This window comes from Corvus moneduloides, chromosome 12, assembly GCF_009650955.1.
Source record: "Corvus moneduloides isolate bCorMon1 chromosome 12, bCorMon1.pri, whole genome shotgun sequence".
Lineage (NCBI taxonomy): Eukaryota > Metazoa > Chordata > Aves > Passeriformes > Corvidae > Corvus > Corvus moneduloides.
Genome location: NC_045487.1, coordinates 7,286,467 through 7,305,403, shown reverse-complemented (window position 1 = coordinate 7,305,403; position 18,937 = coordinate 7,286,467). Strand labels below are relative to the sequence as shown.

Genomic DNA, 18,937 nt, shown 5'->3' with positions numbered 1-18,937 from the left:
CAGACAGGGCCACCTCCTCCACTCCATCTCCAGGAACAACCATATTCCAAGGAAGCACCCAGCTCCCCCTGAACTCCTCAAGGACAGTGGGAGCAGAGGGGGTGACCCTGACTATGTAAGTGCATCCTTCCACCTCTGCCCATAGCTGGCAGAGGCCCCAGGAGGGTCATGCAGGCAGAAGACTCACCAGAAAAAATATGATTTATTATTATGAAAAAACTAACAAAACACAACTCTGCCACTCTGAAGCACTGCCTGGGCAGGAAGTCCAAGGCGTGCACAGTCCATGCCATGACGTGGTTCCTGCCTGGATGCTGCCTGCGTGGATGGTTATGGTGGGGAGCTTGGAGTGAGGGTTTCAGCCTGGTGCTGTGACCAACCCAGAGGGAGATGTGGGGTCCTGCAGTGCCAGCAATTGCTAGGAGGGAGGTCTCAGGCAGGCTCCGGCTGCTGAAGCAGTATGGAGGCTGTTCTTGAGGGGCTTCAGCAGCATGCAAAGCTGTTTGGGTCCTGAGGTGCCAGTTGGGAATGGTCTCCTGCAAGACGGGGGCTTCTCAGGTGCACTCTGGGGTGCTTGGGCAGTGTGAGGGCTGCTTTGGGGGCTCTCTGGTGGTAGGGGGGGGTGCAGATTCCAGTGTCCTTGAGCACAGTTCTTGGGTCTCCAGCAGTGCAAAGGTTGGCTCATCCAGTCTCCAGCAGCATGACACATGGATCAGGCTGGGCCTGGGGGCTCTCCAGCAGTTACAATTAAACTTAAGCTTAAACGTAAAAAACTTCTAATATTCTAAAAGTAAGCTTATTTTAGTCCCCAACAGTGAGGTGTAGATCAGGCAGGCTCCAGGGGTCTCCAGCAGCACTGAAGGCAGCTTGGGCGGGCTCTGGGAGATGCCCCATCTTCAGACTGAGGGACGCAGGTCTCAGGGGCTCTCAGGCACTGGTGGCAGCGGTGGCAGCGGTGGCAGCGGCGGCGGCATCGCGGCGCTGGGCGGCCCGCAGCAGGCTCTGCCGCAGCACCGGGTACTGCCGGTGGCAGCCATCGAGGCCGAGCCGCAGGGCCTGCGCCCAGTCCTCGGGCGGGCCGCCCCGGCCGCCGCCCAGCACGGCCGACACCTGGTTGAGGGCGGGCAGCAGGGCCAGCGTGAGGCGGGCGGCGGCGCGGCGCTCCTCGGGCTCGGCGGGCTGCAGCATCCATGAGGCGGCGGGCGCGGGCGGCCGGCACAGCGCGCAGCCCACGGCCAGGTCGTACATCTCCACGCCCGCGTCCGCCAGCGCCAGGGCGGCGGCGCTGACGGCGGCGGCCAGCGCCGAGCCCCCGTCCTGCAGCAGCAGCGCGCTGACGGCCAGGCGGGCCCGCGGGTAGCGGCCCAGCCGCACCGCCGGCTCCAGCGCCTCCCGCAGCGCCGCCGCCGCCTCCCGCTCCGCCTCCCGCTCCGCCGCCGCGCCCGGCCGGCCCCGCGCCCCGCGCCCCGCGAAGGGCGCCCGGCGGAACTCGCAGAGCAGCCGGCCCGGGCCGGGCTCGGCCGCCTCCCGCGGGCCCCAGGCGGCGCAGAGCACCTTGGTGCCGCTGCCCAGCTCCACGTAGGCCGAGCCCTGCGCCTGGCTCAGCAGTCCGGCCCGCGCGAACAGCGGCCGCAGGGCGCAGGGGTCCCGCGGCGCCGCTCCCGCGCCTTCCCCGTCCTCTTCATCCTCGGCCGCGGTCGCTGCCCACAGCGCCGGCGGCTGCGACTCCTCCGGGCCGCGCAGGCGGCGGTGATCCAGCGGCATGTTCGGCGGGACACCGTGAGCGGGCGGGGACGGGGCGGGCCCAAGCGGGAGGCGGGCACAAGCTGTGACTGGCAGGGGGATCCCACCCCATCCCGTCCCGTCCCGTCCCGTCCCGTCCCGTCCCGTCCTGCCAGCCCAGCAGAGCCGGAGCGCAGAGCGCGGGGAAAGGAGCCTTTATTGACCGGAAAACCGCGCAGGGGACAGACAGGGAGACAAAGGGGCCGGGGTTCCCCCCTCAGTCAGTTCTTCAGCTCCCCCAGCCGGAGCCTGGCAAAGTCCGTGGCCAGTTTCAGGGCTTCCTGCAGGCAGCCCACGTTCTTGCCTGTTGCCTGTGCAGAGATGTCCTTTCCACCACCTTTGCCGTCCATCAAGCCAGACACTTCCTGCACCCACTGGCTGGCCTTCAGGCCCTTATTTGCAGTCTCCTGGGCAGGAAAAGAAACCCAGCGGTCAGCACTGAGGGAAGAACAGCAATCTCCCCACTGAGGGAAGAACAGCAATCTCCCCACCCCATGCCTACCAGGCCGGTTAAGTCCTGACTCTTCCCCTTCCCTGTTTGCAGAGCACAACCCCTCTTCCCTCACTTCTGCAGCCTGACAATAAGCCCAAGCATGAGGGCTGTGGCTCTTGCCAATCAGTTCTGGCTGTGTAACGTTAGATAGCTCCTGCCTGAAGGCGGCAGCTCCTCCACGGAGGCTCAGGAAGAGGCAGCCATGCAGCCTCAGCAGTACCTGGGGTACTTGACACAGGCAGGTGATCCTGCCAGCTTCGTTATCCACAGCAAAGAGCATAGCAGCGGTCTGGGGGGAGTTAGTCTTGAAAAGCTTCAGAGATTCATTCAGGGCCTGGAAGAGAACAAAATCCTTGCCTGACTGCCTCCCTGCGCTTGCCCCCAGCCCAGCTCCAGCCCCAACAGCACCCACAAAGACCTCAGGAATTGCACTAAACCAGCCAGCAGCACTGTGCAATGCTCCTCTTCCCAAACATGAGCCATCTTCACATTCCTGGCAGTGTAGAAGCCTTGGCAGGGGACATAAACCCTGCCTGTGTACCCCAAGGGAGGAAGGAGAAAATGCTTTTATTTCCCCACCATGAGGTATCCAGGAACTGGCAGAATCAGCCCCAGAATGAACCTTTGCCTGAGTGTACTGGCTGGAGGAGAAAAAGCTCCTCCCAGCAGAAGGGAACAGCTGTTCCAAAGGGAATCAGGACTCAAAGGCAGCATGAAGAGGCTGCAAGCGTTATCAGACACAGCAGGCAGGGAAGAACCAGAGAGACTGCCACACATTCCATTATTCCCAAGGAGACCACCATCCCTCACTTGCACAGACAGCACAATGCAGCACAGAGCCCCAGGAGTGGGTCCTCTGGCAAGCAAAGCAGTGCTGCTCTGGGTGGATTGGGAACATGCAGCTCCCTGGGCTGCCAGCACTGCCATCCCATGGGATGCACCCTTCTGCCAGGGAAAACACTGCAACAGCACACACTGGGAGCAGAAACGTGGGCATCGTGATGCTGGTGGCCACAGAGAGTGAGCAGGATCAGCTCCAAGACTGCTGGAGAGGAAATTTAACAGGGTGTTAAGCCCAGAGCGGTCTAAGCCCAGGCACAACCAGCCCCCACTGCCTGGCACTGTGACACAGCACACACAACGGAGCGTTCATTCCAAAAGAAATTACTTGGAAAAAAACTTGTGTGTGGAGGAAGGAAGGAGCAGATTCAGCCCCGGCCAGGGAAGAACTTGAACCCAGCTGAGCAGACATAGCTGGGGGCAGCTCTCTGCCTGGTCCTGTCCACACACTCAGCCCAGGACACCACTCCCAGAGCTGATCTGCAGAGGCCACAAGCATTGTGACTTCCATAGCTCGGCAGAGCTGCTGTTCTCAGTCCTTTAAGTGCATTTCAGCATCATGACTGCTGCAGGATGAGTCTTACCTGGGACACAACGGGATTTCTGCTGGGCTCCCTATCCACCACCAGGTCTGGAAGCTCAGCAAGTGGTCAAGAACCCACCGGCTCTGCAAGCCCATGTGCTAGTCCAGGAGGTGGGACACAAGACAATACCCCAGTGGTCCCTCCCCCTTCTCATGGACAGCATGTGGCAAGAGGGACAGCTCTGTAGCACTGAACCGCCTCCCCAAGTGACAAGAGACCACCCAGCTGCTCCTCAGGCAGAAGGAAGGCTGTTGAGGAGAGATCAGCCTTTCCCATACCTTTGCTGAGGCTCCATTTTCCATTTCCATGATGACCCACGGCTGGTTAGGGTGACTCTCGATAACTTGCTTGGTCTTCTCCAGCACCTGAGGACAACAGTGGTCAGCCACTAGACCACCCACACTGCATGGACACAAGAACCACCTGGGTAGAGCAGGGACAGAAGCCCCCAAGATGCCAAACACACCCACAGCCCAGCCTGGAGCAGCCTTGCACTGTGAAGCAAGGAGGAATATATTCTGACAGGCAGGTATGTGGCCTGCAAGACAGCATGTCGTGCATGATTCCTCCTCCAGAAAACTCTAGTGGGATCCAGGAGGAAGCCTGCACCCAGGGGCACTGTTAGGGCAGGAAAACGCTGCCATGCTTCAACCCAGGGAACAGGTATGGAGCTAATTCTCTTTCAGGAGGCAGCAGAAGCTGGAGGGCTGAACAGTGTGAGGGGCATTCCCACACATCAATTCTCTTCCATCCTGGACACTAACAGAGCTCCCAGGGGAGCACCCCACAGCTCTCCCACACTGTCCTTTATTCCAGCCCAGGGCTCACTCTTTTCTGGATGTCAGCTTTGCTTGCTCGGTCCAGGTCATCCATGACTTTCTTCAGTGCTTTAACAGCCTCTCTCAGTTCATCTTTCTGCCACTGTGGGATAACAGCAGTGGCCAGTGTCTGCAAAAAGAGAAGCAGGTGGAGAAGGTTAAAGGTGCCAGTGACCATGGCAGGAGATGCAGCACCTCATGAACTCTGCCTCAAGTGGCAGAGCCCCGTAAGCTCTACTCCTCTCCCAGTGCCAATGACCCCAGGCAGCAGGTGCTGGCTGCAGCACCCATGGGATGCAGGGCTGCTGGAAAGGAGCAAGAAGGTGAACTCATGCCTCATTAATACCACCCAGTGCTGGCAATCAAGGTCCCATTCACTCTGGGGAGGCAGAGCACTGCTACCATACTCACCTCACCGAGATCCGTGATCTCCTTCTGCACATCCTTGTTGGGAGCTGTCTGGACCTTCACCTTGGCCTCCAGGGCTGACAGCAGTTTCCTGAGGCTGTCGACTTTCCTGAGGGCCTAGGAGAATACAATCTGAGTTAAATCAAGCAGGAAGATTGAGCAGGCAAGGCTCTTGGTCACCCCAGAGTACGAAGAGGTGAGGAATGCTGGAATGCCCCAGGATGGAGCTTAGTAACTCTTGGGAAGCCACAGGGCCAAAGCAGACAGCACCTGACCAGAACCAGGGTGTGATGCTGGCACATGAGCCTCAGGTCTCTTTTCTTTGCCAGGACTGCCAAGATCCCCCCAAAAGAGAAGTCATCCCCCCCATGAAACCCCTTGTTCCCACTTCAGGGAGTGCCAGCCCGCATCCAAAGTCACTGCCTCCTGCAGCAGAGGACTGGGTTCGCAGACTTCACCACTCTCCTGCTGGCCTAGCCAGCTGCCAAGAGCTCTCTATCTGCAGCCATTCTGAAAAGCAACCTGAGCTGACCCTGGAGCCACCCCACACACCCACCCAGGTTTCTCTGCCATAACACCCACATCTGAGGCTTCCCCCTCTCTTCCCTGTTCTGACTGTAGTGCAGCCAGGGCTTCCAGCACAGCCTTTGCCAACAGCAGCACCCTTTTCCGTGAGTCCTCAGAGGATATTGTGCAAATTTGAACAAAAGGAACTTGAGCACAGGGTTAATAGGTGGAATCTCACAGAGGATCCCTCCTGCCTACGCTTACCTTCCGAGCTTCAGCCCCGGTGACTGCAACTATCCTCCGAATGCCTTTAGCAATTGCTTCTTCTGAAACAATCACAAAGGGGCCAGCATGGCTGGAGTTCTGCAAGTGCCTTTGGAAAGAACCCAGACAGACCCACAAGAGGGAGTTAGAAATCCACCTCTCCTTTCAGCAACAATCAGCACAGAAATAAGACAACCATCCTGCCAGAGAAATGCAGCAATGTGGGGACAGGCACAAAAAACCACTTGTGCAAATGAGTGAGGAAAGGGTGGCAAGGGCTGTGCTCCCAGCACTGCCAGAGACCCTGAGAGAGGGCAGGGGCAATACAGACAGTTTCCTGCCTGCAAAAGGTAATTCTGAAGACTGATTAGCTCAGGACTGGGAATGCAAAGGCACATCATCACCACCACCTCCAGCTCTGCCCTGGCTCTGCCCACTGTATGCTCATGGCACTCCCAGGAGCTCAGGCTACATAGGAACTCCTTTTCAGCCACCCTACCACCTTCCCTGACCTCTCCAGGTACTCACGTCCCTCCGCAGAACTCAATAGAGGTGATGGAGCCCCCAGGGCCAGAGGGGTCAGCCAGCAGCTCCTCCACGGGAATGCCAATGGAAACCACACGGACGGGATCAGGGTAGGTCTCGTCAAAAACTGCCCGAAGTCCTTGGATAGCTTTGGCTGCTGCGAGAGGGCAGTCCTTGGCATACACAGTCTGCAGAGGACAGCAAAGAGAGGAGGGTAAGAGCCAGTCCTGTCAGCTGTGACTGACAGCCCACGTTCCCAGGAAATTTCTTCCTCTGATAAATCCTAGAAGTGAAATCTTGTGCCTCACACCTGAGCTGGGGTTTGTTGAGCTGCAAGAATCACAAAGCTATTGGCAGATGTCTCATCTTCAAAATTCCCAATACCACCTGCTCGGACTCCCTGTGTGCTACTGCACATGCAAATGGTTCCAAGCACAGATTCCAGGGTCATCCAGGGTCTGCTCTGACACTTGGCACCAGACAGAGCAACTCTCCTGCCATTGAGGACACATCACTGGGTGTCTGGGTGCACAGTGTAAATCCAGCCAGGCCTGCAAAACACTCTGCCAAACTTCCTGGCTCTTGTAGCTGGTGTGACACTACTGCAGGCATGGGAACACTCCAGCCCTAGAGAGGGCTTGAAACCAATGAACAGAACAATCCATATGGGGTTTTCCCACTCAAAACCCTCTCAACTGATGGCAATCTGGGCACAGTACTGCACCAGCAGCTCAGAATCCTCCTGCATGCCAAACTCCCAGCATCCCAGATCATCCAAAACCTGGACTCAATGTATACAACGTGTCAGCCATACCCACCTTTGATTCCTCAATCATCTGGTTGGCAATCCCTTCAACTGTCTTGATTTCCTGGGTGGACAGGGCTCCCTTGGCTGTGAAGTCGAAGCGCAGCCTGTCCGGTGCCACCAGGGAGCCCCTCTGGTCAGCCTCCCCCAGCACGGAGCGCAGGGCGAAGTTGAGGATGTGGGTGGCCGTGTGGTTGCTCATGACCGGCCTCCGCCTGGCCTGAGGGAGGAAGCCACTGTCAGATGGGGTCCCATACCCCAGAGCCACGACCACCTCCAGCAGCTGAAGGGGAGGTTAATGCCCTGATCCAACAGAATCCCAAACTAGCCCAGCAAACAACTGATCACACTTGCTGCCTTGGAGCTTCAGCTACAGGAGCACGTGTTCTCCACCAATCTGTGCATGGCTATGTCCTGGCAGTGCCCTTGTTGGGCCTGTGTGGAGTGAGGCCAAGGACAGACTAGGACAGAGATACTAATCTCTGTTCCTCAGCAGGGAAAAGCACTCCAAGATGGAAGCCTTCCCTCTTCATCTAAAGGTGCTGCCTCTGTAGGGAAGGGAAATGCATCAAGGCTGACTGTGCTCCATCCAGCACTCACTCAGCAAGCTGAGCCCACAGGAGCAATGTCTGGAGTGGGGCAGGCAGCCCAGGCTCTCTGCTGTTGTCCCCATGCACCACACATGTTCTCCCTGCAAGTCATGACCCAAAAAGTGTTTCTGCCTGTGATCAGCAAACCCAGCAAGTGTGGCTCTGAGCCAGCTGGGCCTTAGCTGCCTTGTGGTAGGAGAAAGCCAGGTGCCAAGCAGGAGAGACTTGGAGTCAGCCAGACACTGCTTGATCATGTGCTGCAGGGAGAGCAGGACCCAAACATAAGGCCCCCAAAGTGGAACCAATGAAAAGAAACAAGACAAAATCCAGAGAAAACAGACAAAGCCCATGTGTTATACCATGTCTTAACTCACCTCATCAATAGTCAGGTGGACCTGATCTCCTACTTTCAAACTCCCATAGAGAGTTCCTATGTGGAGCACGTAACCTCCTCGGACCTGCACATTCTTCACAGTGAATTCTGTTTTCTGTACAAAGAAGAAAACGCCCCATGTGAGCAGGGTGAGAGGCCAAGGGGAGAAATCATCCAGCCAGAGGTCTGAGCTGCAACTGGAAAGGTCCCAGCTGAGAGCCAGAGTGGTATGTGTGCTGGAGAAAGCTGAGTGTCCCCAGGCACAGCACGCAGCAAAGCGGAGAAGTGAATGAAGGTGGGGCACAGTTATGGGGCACAAAAAGAGCTCCCCATCACAGCTCGAGAGCACTGCCCTTGGGCTTGGCAATCCCAGCACCACCACCACAGGCATCCACATTCTGGTGACAGCAGCACAGAGTTGAATTCCTCAAGAAGCAAGGGAACTAAACTCCAGCCCATCCATGCCCTGCTGCACCCCCAGAAAGGAACCCTGTGCAATGCCTGACACCTAACATGGATGGAAAATTGCTGGAGCTTGTTTGGCCCCTTCTCCCCCTCTGCCCAGGCCCCGGGTCAGACAGAGTCTAGCAAAAGGCTCTCAGGCCCACTCACATCCTCCCTGCTGTCGTCATCCTTGACCATGTAGCCCTGGTCATAGATCTGCCCACCCTGCTCGGCGTAGAAGCAGGTCTGGTCCAGCACTATCCCACATTCCTGGCCAGTGGATACCTCCTCCACAAACTTCTTCTCCCTGCGGATGGCCTTCACCGTGGCCACGAGGCTCCCGAAATCTGCCACCAGGATGACAGGCAGTGTCAGTAAAACAGGAAAACCTTATAGACACCACATGGGAGCAGAATGTGATAGCAACACCTCCCAGTTATTGCAGGAGCTCATGGCAGCTACCACATTTGCAGGGGATAAGGAGAGAGGAGCAAGGCAACAGTTAGCTGGGAATTTAATTCAGTGCCCTCCAAGGCAGGGACTGTCACTGCCTTCCACACCTATGCAGCAAAAGTCAGCACAAACATGGCTATGAGCCTGCAGCCTCCTGAATTTCCATCAAATCAAAAAACTAGCAGGAACAGCCAGAGCAAGCAAGCCAAAGACCCTCCAACAGGCCAAGCAGAACTGCAGTCTCCTGCAGCACTGGCAAAGGAGCAGCGGAGAAACACCAACATAACACTGTGGAGACACAAAGCTGCAGGGAACAGGAATTCCCTTAACATGGCAACAGCAGTACAGTAGCCCCTGAACAGTCTGTCCTCTTTCTCTGCTCCATTAGTAACAAGCAGGCTATTCACCTGCACAGCCTTCCACTCCCAACTCCATGTCCCAGGAAAGGGGAGCCCAGAGGTACATGCCAGGGAAGGTTTAGTAGCAGAACATGATTGTGAGAAGGTTTTCTCATACCATAGGTACCACTCGGATCTGAAGCATAGTTGTATTTTGGTGAGTCATCTGTCACCTCCAGCCCTCGGGCTCTCAGCTCTTCAATGGCATAGATGTCCAGCATGAGGAGATCCTCCCCTCCAGCACCCTTGCCCTGGGATTTGAGCTGCCAATGAGCAAGATTTGAGAAATGAGCTGTCAAATACCAAGGTTTAAGAAACACCAATGCATGCCAGCCTAGTTGCACATGTCACTCACATCCCTCAGCACTCCCTGACTGAGAGCTCTGCCCTGGGAAGCTGTGTGCCAGCATCTGGAGGGCACCCATTTCTCTGGCTTCAGAGCAGCCAGTTCCAGCATGCAGACCAAGTGGGCCTGAGCCCAGTAAGGACAAGCAAGTACCCAGCTGGTCAACACCACTCCCTACTGCTGCAGCAAACATGATGGGAGAGGCACCCAAGGTGCAGGCTTGCCTAGATACTGATCCTTGGACAGGGAGTTAACTTCCCTAACCAGAACAGGACGGCAGAGGTGCTCCCAGCACTCTGCTATCTCTGTCTGAAGGCTGAGCTCAAGGTTCCAGGCTTTGCTAGCGAGCAAAACCAACCCCAGCTGTACAGAAAAGACACATCCCACAGCAACTGCAGTTGTCCTGGATTTTCCCATGGGACAAACCATGGGGCATAGGGGGTGTGAGCAGACTCGGTGAGAAAGAAGCAACTTACGACTGCAAACTGCAAGGAAGGGAATTCTCCCTGCGCACCCATAAACCAGCTTCCCCTGGAGCTGTTACCTACCTGAGCATTTTTACGCTCTTCTTCAAAGCCCTCCATGTCTACAACAAGGCCCTTCTCCTCTGCAATCAGCCCAGTGAGATCCGCAGGGAAACCGTAGGTGTCATACAGCAACCAGGCAGTGTCACCTGCAGAGAAAGTGCAAAGCAGTCACCTCTCATGTTCCATGAGACACTGCTCCCTTCTCTCCTCTCCCACTGGCTCTGAGCTACAGCAGGACAGTGAACAGGCCTGGAGAATGTGAACATCCAAAAGGTTCCTCCCTGCCAGCACAGAGATCTGTGTCTGGGCAGCTTAGAAAACTGAGCAAGTGAACACAAGCCAGAGGAGAGACAGGTGGTTCGGCTCTAAGAGATGTCTTCTGACTCCGACATTGTCCCCCCACCACCTTCCACACCTCTAATTTCCCTGCCCAGCTGAGCCCTGATGTGATCCTAGATAATAAATGCCTTTTGCTGCATCCAGACAGAAGTCACAGCCTTACCAGGAATGATTTTACTGTCCCCAAGGCTCTGGATCTTCCTGTCCAAGATGCGACGGCCTCTGCTCAGTGTTTTCAGGAACTGATCCTCTTCTTCATTGATAATGTCCTTTACCATATCTGGGTCCTTCTTCAGCTCAGGAAAGGCATCTCCCTGCAGACCCAAGAGGATGAGCCCTTCAGCACGGAGACGTGCACATCTCAGCAGAGGAAGTCCTCAGCAGATACAGTGGAGTAGGAGAACTTACCAGTGACTGCACCACCACATCAACCAGAGTAGCAAAGAAACCCTTGGGGGCATTGAGCTTCTCATGGGAGTAGCGCACGGCCCGTCGGAGAATCCGCCTCAGCACATACCTAGGGAATAGCAGAGCGCCCCGTGCAAACATTACACATCTGAGTTGTTCTCAGGGGCTCCATCAGTACCACCTACCAGCAGCTCCTCCCAGGACCAAGAGCACAGGGTTTTCTCCCCACGTTTTCCCTCGAGCGGCTGCTCACAGCAGCAGTAAGGCACAGGTGAGGTGCCAGTCCCCAGCTCCATGACCAACATTCACTGTGTGCTTACTGAGCCCAGTGGCACCTGCAGCACAGCCTCTCCCAGCCCAAAATTCCTTGCTTTTTCAATAGCAGCACTGCTCCAAGCAGGGCTTTGTGCCTGTCTGCCCACAATGATCCTATCCGGGGGCTGGCACAGCAGCAATGGTGCTCACAAGAACCTTCAGACTTGTACATCATGGCCTTTTGGGTGAACCTTACTACAGCGATTCAAGCGTCAAATATCCCGAGCAAACACTCTGCTACCCACTGGGATCAAAGAGATCCCAGACACAGAGGAGATCCCAGAGCCCTGATGGAAACCATGCTGAACAGGATGCGAGCGGTGACAATGCAGCAGCTCCTTCTTACCCTCTGCCAGTGTTGTCAGGCCTGCCCCCGTCCGAGAGGGCCAGGGTGATGGTCCGTGCATGGTCGGCCAGCACACGGTAGGCCATGTCTATTCCATCAGCATCCTCGGCCCCGACCTGCCCCAGGTACGGCCTGGCACCGGTGCCCTGTGCAGAGGAGAAGGCAGTGGGCAGAAGGGACAATTATTGACAGTGGCACCGTGGCAGAATTACAGGGAAGGGCCTCAGAAGCCAAGCCCACCACCCACAGCCACAGAGAACATTCCTCTTGGAAAGAGGAGACTCAGTGAACCCAGGGGAGGCATAGAGCTGTGGGCTCTGCATGGTGCCATGGCCCACATTTCAATGGCCAAAAGCTCTCCAGACCAGAGGGAAGAAAATCCAATTTATCCCATCATTAAGAACCCACGAGAGAGGGAGAGAGAAAGAGTACAGGGAAATCATCTGTTTTGCACATTGGCTCAAGGACTCCAACCTGGCATAACCTGCCCAGCCAAGAAACCTTTCAAATTCTGTCACACAGGAGATGGTCCCAGCTTTCCTCTTTTAGGATGTTTTTATCCATACTCTAGGGAAAGATACTGCTGTAACCATGCAGTGCTTGCACATGGTGCAAACCTCCCCCCACGGGCACAGTCCCTCCAGCTGGGCTCCCAGCACATGGCTGGAAGGCAGACAAGGACACAGCGGCTGTGTCACCAGTGGACTTAGCACTGAAGAAGGGCAGCTCTCCAGTTCCAACTCTGGAGCTCAGCACCTCATTCCTTAGAGGTAGCAGGAGCTTAGGCTCTTCTCCCTGCTTTTTATCCAGCATGATGTACAGCCAGGAAGATCTGCCCCCTCCATGGAGGAAAAAAAAAGGCTCGGACTTGCACACAGAACTCCCAGCATGGGTAACGTGATCCCCACCTGAGACAATGCAGCAGCAGCACACAGGTTCTGCAAGTGGCTGTTGTGGTTTATATGACAAAGGCCTCCTGTCTAAGGGAATTTTCTACAGATCAGCATGTTCCAGGTGTGAGACTGAAGGACAAATTGATTCTGGGTATCTCTCTACCATATGGCAAAAAAATAGCACTTGGCCATGAGGGACTGCGGAGCCTCTCCCACTGGGAGAGGACCAAGGAGTGTTCATCAGGACAGTCCACAGAAGCTGGGTAAGCTGCACCACTCTCTGTCCTGTTTTCCTCTGGAAACATGTCCCAGGGCAGCAATCACTGTGCCAGCCTGGGTCCTACCCTCAGCAAAGTGCAAACGTGTGAGGCTCACAGCAGCTGGGAAAGCAGAGACCACCCTGTCCAACCAGCCCCACGCATCTCCCCAGGGATTCAGGGAATGGATATAACTGGGTAAGGCTCCAGTTCATACCTTTTGGATGGCTTCAAAGTAAGGAAGGAAAAGGTCAGTGTCATAGTTGGACATCTTGTTCTGCAGCACAGAGACCAGCCTCTCCAGGCCCATCCCAGTATCAATACTTTTCTTAGGAAGGGGCTTCAGTGTCCCATCAGCTTCCCTGCCAAAGAAAGGTGAGATGTTATGGATGGAGGCTCTGCAAGGGGAACCCCATCTCTCCCTCAATCTCCATGAGATTTAGTTCCATCAGATTTGTGACACAGGCCCATACACAAGCCACACAAAGGACAACTTTGATAAAATACAGTTAACAAGACCCTCAGCAACAACTTAGACCCAAAGCAGACAACAACTTATTCCATACTGAACTCCTGGCAGATAGAGAAAATACTCTCAGTTTGTCCCAAAAGCAGCATGACCAACCCCTTCTGTACTGGTGGGTAAGGGGACAGAGCATCACAAAGTGTTTGGCTGCTAGGAATGGCGAGTAAGCCACGGGCAGTTAAAAGAGAATGCAGCCTAAGCAGCCTCCCAAACTGAGCTGGAGCAACCTGGCTCACCTGGAAGCTGGAAGCAGGTCTGGCTCACCTATTGAACTGTATGAACACCAGGTTCCAGATCTCCAGGACGTTGGGGTCATCCTGATTGACCAGGTGTGAGGCATCTCTGTCCCCGATTCGGTCATAGTGGATCTCGCTGCAAGGACCACAGGGGCCGGTGTCTCCCATTTCCCAGAAATTATCTTTCATATTGCCAGGCAGAATCCTGCCTTCAGACAGCCTGTAAGAAGAAATTTATTGAACAACAGAGACTAACTAAAAGAATTCCCCAACCTAAAGGCTATGCCAGAGAACCCACAGCTCACTAATTCCCTAGATGTGCTGATGAATTCTTAAGAGACCAACCAAGAGCGTAACACTCAGGATCCCTGCTGAGGGGATCAGGTGAACACTAGCGCCTGGCACTCATCCCAGCTGGAGACAAAGACTTATGCAACACCTCAGTAAAGCCACCAGCAAGAAAACACTGATGGGATGAAGAACCTCTTCTATGAGAAAAGACTGAGAGAATTTGGATTGTTCAGCCTGGAGAAGAGAAGGCTCTGGAATCACCTTGTTGTGGCCTTTCAGTACCTAAAGGGGCCTACAAGAAATCTGGAGAGGAACTGTTTAGAAGGGCATGGAGTGATAGGAAAAGGGCTTTAAACTAACAGAGGGCAGATGCTTATTACATATTATGAATCAATTCTTCCCTGTGAGCGTGGTGAGGCACTGGAATAGGCTGCCCAGGGAAGCTGTGTCTGCCCCATCCCTGGAAGTATTCAAGGCCAGGTTAGACAGGGCTTGGAACAAGATGAGCTGTAAGGTCCCTTCCAACCCAAACCATTCCACAGTTCTATGACTCCATGATCTTCTCAAGTGCTGTCAGTGGCAGCACACTGGGCAGAACATCCCATCCATCTGACCAAGCAGGATCCTTAAGCTTACACAAGAGATTTGGAAACCAGAGCTCTCAGTATCTTCTACCTAATATCAGTACTTCCCTTTGGTTTGGAAGTTCCACCACCCTGCAAATGTTATTTGTGACACTTCAATTTTGTTAAAAGTCTCCTGTTATATGTGTTCTGCCACATAACACAGGCCGTCATAGAGTCATAGAAACATTTAGGTTGGAAAAGACCTTTCAGATCATCAAGTCCAACCATTACTCCAATACTGCCAAACTCACCACTAAACCATGCCACAAAGTGCCACTGCTACACAGCTTTAAAATCCCTCCAGAAATGGTGACTCCACCACTGCTCTGAGCAGCCTGTTCTGTTCTGCTTCTGTGAAGATTTTTTTCCTAATATCCAACCCAAATAAATTACTATCGCTAATCAAAACATGCACCTTCCTCAGTGAAAGGCCTTACCCCAAATCCAACCAGATCTGCTTGCACTCCAGGTCTGGTTGCAGTCCTGCAGCCTCATTTCCACCAAAGTAAGTGACGTAGAGTCTTTCAGCAGGGATGCCAAACTCCTTGGTGAGAAGTTCCAGTGCCAGTTTACAAGCAAGTTCCTGCAGAAGGAAACATAAGGTCAGCAAGTGAATGCAAAGACAGCTCCTCTTCAACATGCAAAACTGGCTACTGTAGGTATCAGCAGCCAAAAACTTTCTGACTTTTGACATAAAAAAGAGGTAGATTGATACATGCAGTGAAGAGGGCACAAGAAACATCTCACATGACTGTCTTCATGCAGCCAAGTTAACTTCTAGCATGTTCACTGCCTCCAAAAAGCCTTTTAATTCTGACTTTGAATACTACACTAGCAAGAAGCTTGGGAAAGGAAATCATTATTGTATGATCGCTCCTGTTTGAAGGTCAGTCATAGCTGCATAGCACATTTAAGTCCCCACATCTCCAGGACAGCCACTAAAACCTCTACTTGAAGACTCCAAACTAGCAGAGTTAATTTAATCAGTTTTGTAACCTTAAGTAATTAATCTCAAATCATTCTGCAGGGTTGGGGCAGCTTCCAAGCTCATATATTCCAAAGCAGCTACATGCACCTTTGTGCCAACATATTCTCTTTCCTCTTGGCAACCACTCTGCTGAGTTTACAGAGATGGATAAATCTGCGCAAGAGATTCAGAGCTGCACCCGGACTGTTTTACCTTGAAATAATCCCCAAAGGACCAGGATCCCAACATCTCAAAGAAGGTGTGGTGGTACACATCTTTCCCCACATCATCCAGGTCGTTGTGCTTGCCCCCTGCTCGGATGCACTTCTGAGTGTTGGTGGCTCTGCTCAGTTTAGCGAGCGGGTGTGAGGGGTCGATGGTATTGAGGAAGATGGGTTTGAACTGAGAGAAGAGAAAAAAGGGCAATTGGGAAACGGACTCAGAACCTGCTTTCAAATGTTGCAAGCAACAGCAAGGCAGTAAGTGTCATCTATGTCATGATATCACTAGTCTGGACATACCCAAAACACCTTTCAGAAACAAATCTGCTGCTGCTGTCCATGCCTAGAACTCAGCACTCACACACAGAAAGTGTTCCTAGAGCCCACCAAAGCCCAGGGCTTCCAAAGGGACTGAAAGCTGTCAGATTCCCAGCTGCCAAAAAATAAAAATTGGCTGCTGATCTGCAGCAGAGCCCTTGCAGCAGACCAGTCTCATCTGCTCTTCAAACACACCATTAGTCATTTCTGCCAGGATTGCTGTGGTACCAGGAGTCAAGGAAGGGAGACTGGCAGAGCTCCCACCACAGGAACCTCTTCCAGTGCTCTTGCCCATTTTGTGAGAGCACAGAGGACTCCAGTGGACACACCAACCATCTCTCTGTGACCAGAAGGAAGATGGAGAAAACAATAATTTTCCCAACAGCTCTGCAAACAGTGTCACAGGTTCCAACAGGATATGTTCCTAGGACCGCAGTGCCAGGGTGGGAATCCTACCTGATTCATACCAGCATTGGCAAAGAGCAGTGTGGGGTCATCCAGGGGGATTGTAGAAGATGAGTGCACATAGGTGTGCTTGTTTTCCTTGAAGAAGTCAATGAACCGTTGCCGGATCTGGCTGGCGGTGAGCGAGGTCTCCATCTGGAAGGTGGAAGTTGCCACTGTCTAAAGCAAGTGGCAGGAAAGCAGCAAAACCTCGGTGTAGTCTGAACAAACAACAACAAACAATGCTCTGATGTGCTGTCAGTTCAAGGTGAACATCAGGATCGCCGTCTCCAATTCCTGAAAGGGTCTCCCTACATTGTTAAATACCCACTGACACCTCAGTTCAACCATCGGTCTGCCCCAAATAGTGGTGGCCCAACCCAAAATTTCCTGTCCCCCAACCTCCCTGACTTCAGGGGCTCTACATCAAGTTACTTTTTCTTTGAAAACACATGGTTTTAAAATAACAAATTCACATGGATTCAGTGGGTTGTGCTGGTCTTGCTGGTGACAAAGGAACTGCCAAGTCATCAAAGCATTCAAGGTGATTAAATGCAGAGAGTGAGGAGACATCATTATGGCCTTCCAGTATTTAAGGGGGCTTATAAAAACAAGGGAGAGCAACTTTTTACATAGGCAAATAATGATACAACAAGGCAGAACAGTTTTAAACTGGATAAGGAGAGATTTAGGTTAGATATTAGGAAGAAATTCTTCCCTGTGAGGCTGGGGAGGCCCTGGCACAGGCTGCCAAGACAAGCTGTGGCTTCCCCATCCCTGGAAGTGCTCAAGGCCAGGTTGGATGGTCCTTGGAGCAGCATGGTCTAGTGGAAGGTGTCCTATGGCAAGGGTGTTAGAACCAGATGGGCTTTAAGGTCTCTTCCAATTCGAACCATTTTATAATTCAATGACTAAATCATAGAACAGCCAAGTTTGGAAATGACCCCAAATATCACCTTGTCCACCCACCCTGCTCAAAGCAGAGCCAGCTCCAGGGATGCCTGGAAGCCTTCCTTGAGGGGACCCACATCCCCTTCCTTGAGGAGACGAACATCAGAGGCAGGCTGACAGCCCGGAGGGCACCACCGCCCGTGTCCTACGGGCACACAGGGCTGTCCCTGACAGCGGAGCGCAATGCGCATCCACGGAGTGGGGCGAGATCCCAGCAGCCTGCTGCGGCACGGAGAGACGCGAATTCCCCGTAGGAGCAAAGCCTGGGAATATTCACAGCACAGAATCAATGAGGTTGGAAAAGTCCTCTGAGATCATCGAGTCCAACCTCGATGCTGGAGGAGGGAAGGACCCGAAGTGGGAAGAACCAGGCATAGCGGCGGCCCCAGGGCCTATCAGAGCCTCTGCCCCGACACACCCGCTCTCCACTGCCCGAGAAGGGGTGAGGGCACAGCGGCGTCCGGCAGCGCCGCCGGCCGCCCGGCATCCCCCCGCGGGCCCACATGGGGCGCGACCAGCGCACCACCACCGTCACCCTCCAACCCCGCCTTCTCCGTGCCCCTCTCCCCTGTGGCCGCGGGTCCCAGCCGGGCCATGACAGCCAAACCCAGCGGCCAGACCCTCCCAGGCCCCTCGGGCCGTACCTGCGCGGCCGCCGCCGCCCCTCGCTCTGCTCCTCCGGCCGCGCCGCAGCGCCCACTCCGCCCCGCCCCTCCGGCGGCCGCCACCTCCCATTGGTTGAGGGCGCTGTCGCTCTTCCGTCAGCCCCGCCTCTCCCCGGGGCGCCCCGCCCCCGGCTGATGCAATGGCGGGACACGGCGGGCACGTGACGCGGGCGGGCTGAGGCCTCACTGGGCGCCGCCATTTTAGGGGTGCCCGCCCTGCAGGCGCTGGGATGTTGTCCCAAAAAATCGGATTCGTTCCCCTGGTGTGCAACGAGCCGATAATGACACACTCGAGTGAGACATAGTTTATTTCAGAACTCCCCAGCCTGGGTGCTTAGTGGTATTCCACAAATTCAGCGCACCACACCGGACTTTCCATGCTGTTATGTCACAGGAATTCAGAGTTAGTAACTTCCCAAGCACAGCCCTTCTGTTAGAATTGATGGGTACTTTCCATACAAATCATGTAACCCCAGCTAACTTCTACTCATGCTCAGGGGAAGGGTCTTCACCTGGGCAGGGTCTTTTTGTTCTGTAGATGTGATTTTTAGTGTTACAATGAAGATAGTTTAGCTCTAAGATACATGGACCAGGAGTTAATTTTGCCAAGTTAGCAATGTCATCCCCGAATCTTGTTAGTTCCAGAGTGTCCTTGAGTGAGGGATGCTGGCTGCTGCCTCTTCCAGTGATTAGGTCTCCTTTCCTGCTGATTAGGCTTGAAAGTATACAAAGGTCTCCCATCAAAGAACAGCCTGACTTAAGATAATACTGACTGACACATTCTCCATTTTGCAACAATGATGCTGCCTGCTCCCACGGAGGGAGCAGGGAGCTGTGGGGCTCAGGCAGGAAAGGGCTGTGGCGGAGCAGGAGCTGGCTGGGGTGTTCTGGGCTCTGGGTGCTGGAGTGGTGAACAAAGCCCTGCTGGGGGATGTAATGGCTACAGGGTCTTTGCAGGAGTCTGCAAAGGGGTCAAG

At 54.3% G+C, this 18,937-nt stretch overlaps 2 protein-coding genes across 2 annotated transcripts; both read right to left on the bottom strand.

The window, feature by feature from the left end:
• Window positions 1-183: 183 nt before the first annotated feature.
• On the bottom strand, window positions 184-1,830 carry EXOSC6 (exosome component 6). Its single transcript, XM_032121802.1, has one exon. The coding sequence runs from the start codon at window positions 1,762-1,764 to the stop codon at window positions 928-930; it is 837 nt and encodes a 278-aa protein (XP_031977693.1). The 5' UTR covers window positions 1,765-1,830; the 3' UTR covers window positions 184-927.
• Window positions 1,831-1,921: 91 nt separating this feature from the next.
• AARS1 (alanyl-tRNA synthetase 1) lies at window positions 1,922-18,005 on the bottom strand. Its single transcript, XM_032121799.1, has 21 exons — window positions 17,940-18,005; window positions 16,357-16,565; window positions 15,575-15,763; window positions 14,832-14,977; window positions 13,506-13,697; window positions 12,933-13,077; window positions 11,566-11,711; window positions 10,905-11,013; window positions 10,660-10,810; window positions 10,179-10,303; window positions 9,403-9,547; window positions 8,602-8,780; window positions 7,991-8,104; window positions 7,040-7,246; window positions 6,225-6,409; window positions 5,697-5,805; window positions 4,929-5,042; window positions 4,528-4,647; window positions 3,978-4,064; window positions 2,496-2,609; window positions 1,922-2,189 (listed from the first exon to the last, which is right to left on the bottom strand). The coding sequence occupies exons 2-21, from the start codon at window positions 16,498-16,500 to the stop codon at window positions 2,004-2,006; spliced, it is 2,907 nt and encodes a 968-aa protein (XP_031977690.1). The 5' UTR covers window positions 16,501-16,565; window positions 17,940-18,005; the 3' UTR covers window positions 1,922-2,003.
• Between the last annotated feature and the right edge of the window lie 932 nt (window positions 18,006-18,937).

Bases quoted from the DNA above. Each gene is read 5' to 3' on its own strand.
- AARS1 (XM_032121799.1), bottom strand. From the start codon at position 16,500: ATGGAGACCTCGCTCACCGCCAGCCAGATCCGGCAACGGTTCATTGAC. The intron at 9,548-10,178 runs GTAGGTAACAGC...GCTCATTGGCAG, and splicing joins AAGAGCGTAAAAATGCTCAG to CTCAAATCCCAGGGCAAGGG. The intron at 7,247-7,990 runs GTGAGTTAAGAC...TTCCTCCCTCAG, and splicing joins TCCACCTGACTATTGATGAG to GCCAGGCGGAGGCCGGTCAT.
- EXOSC6 (XM_032121802.1), bottom strand. From the start codon at position 1,764: ATGCCGCTGGATCACCGCCGCCTGCGCGGCCCGGAGGAGTCGCAGCCG.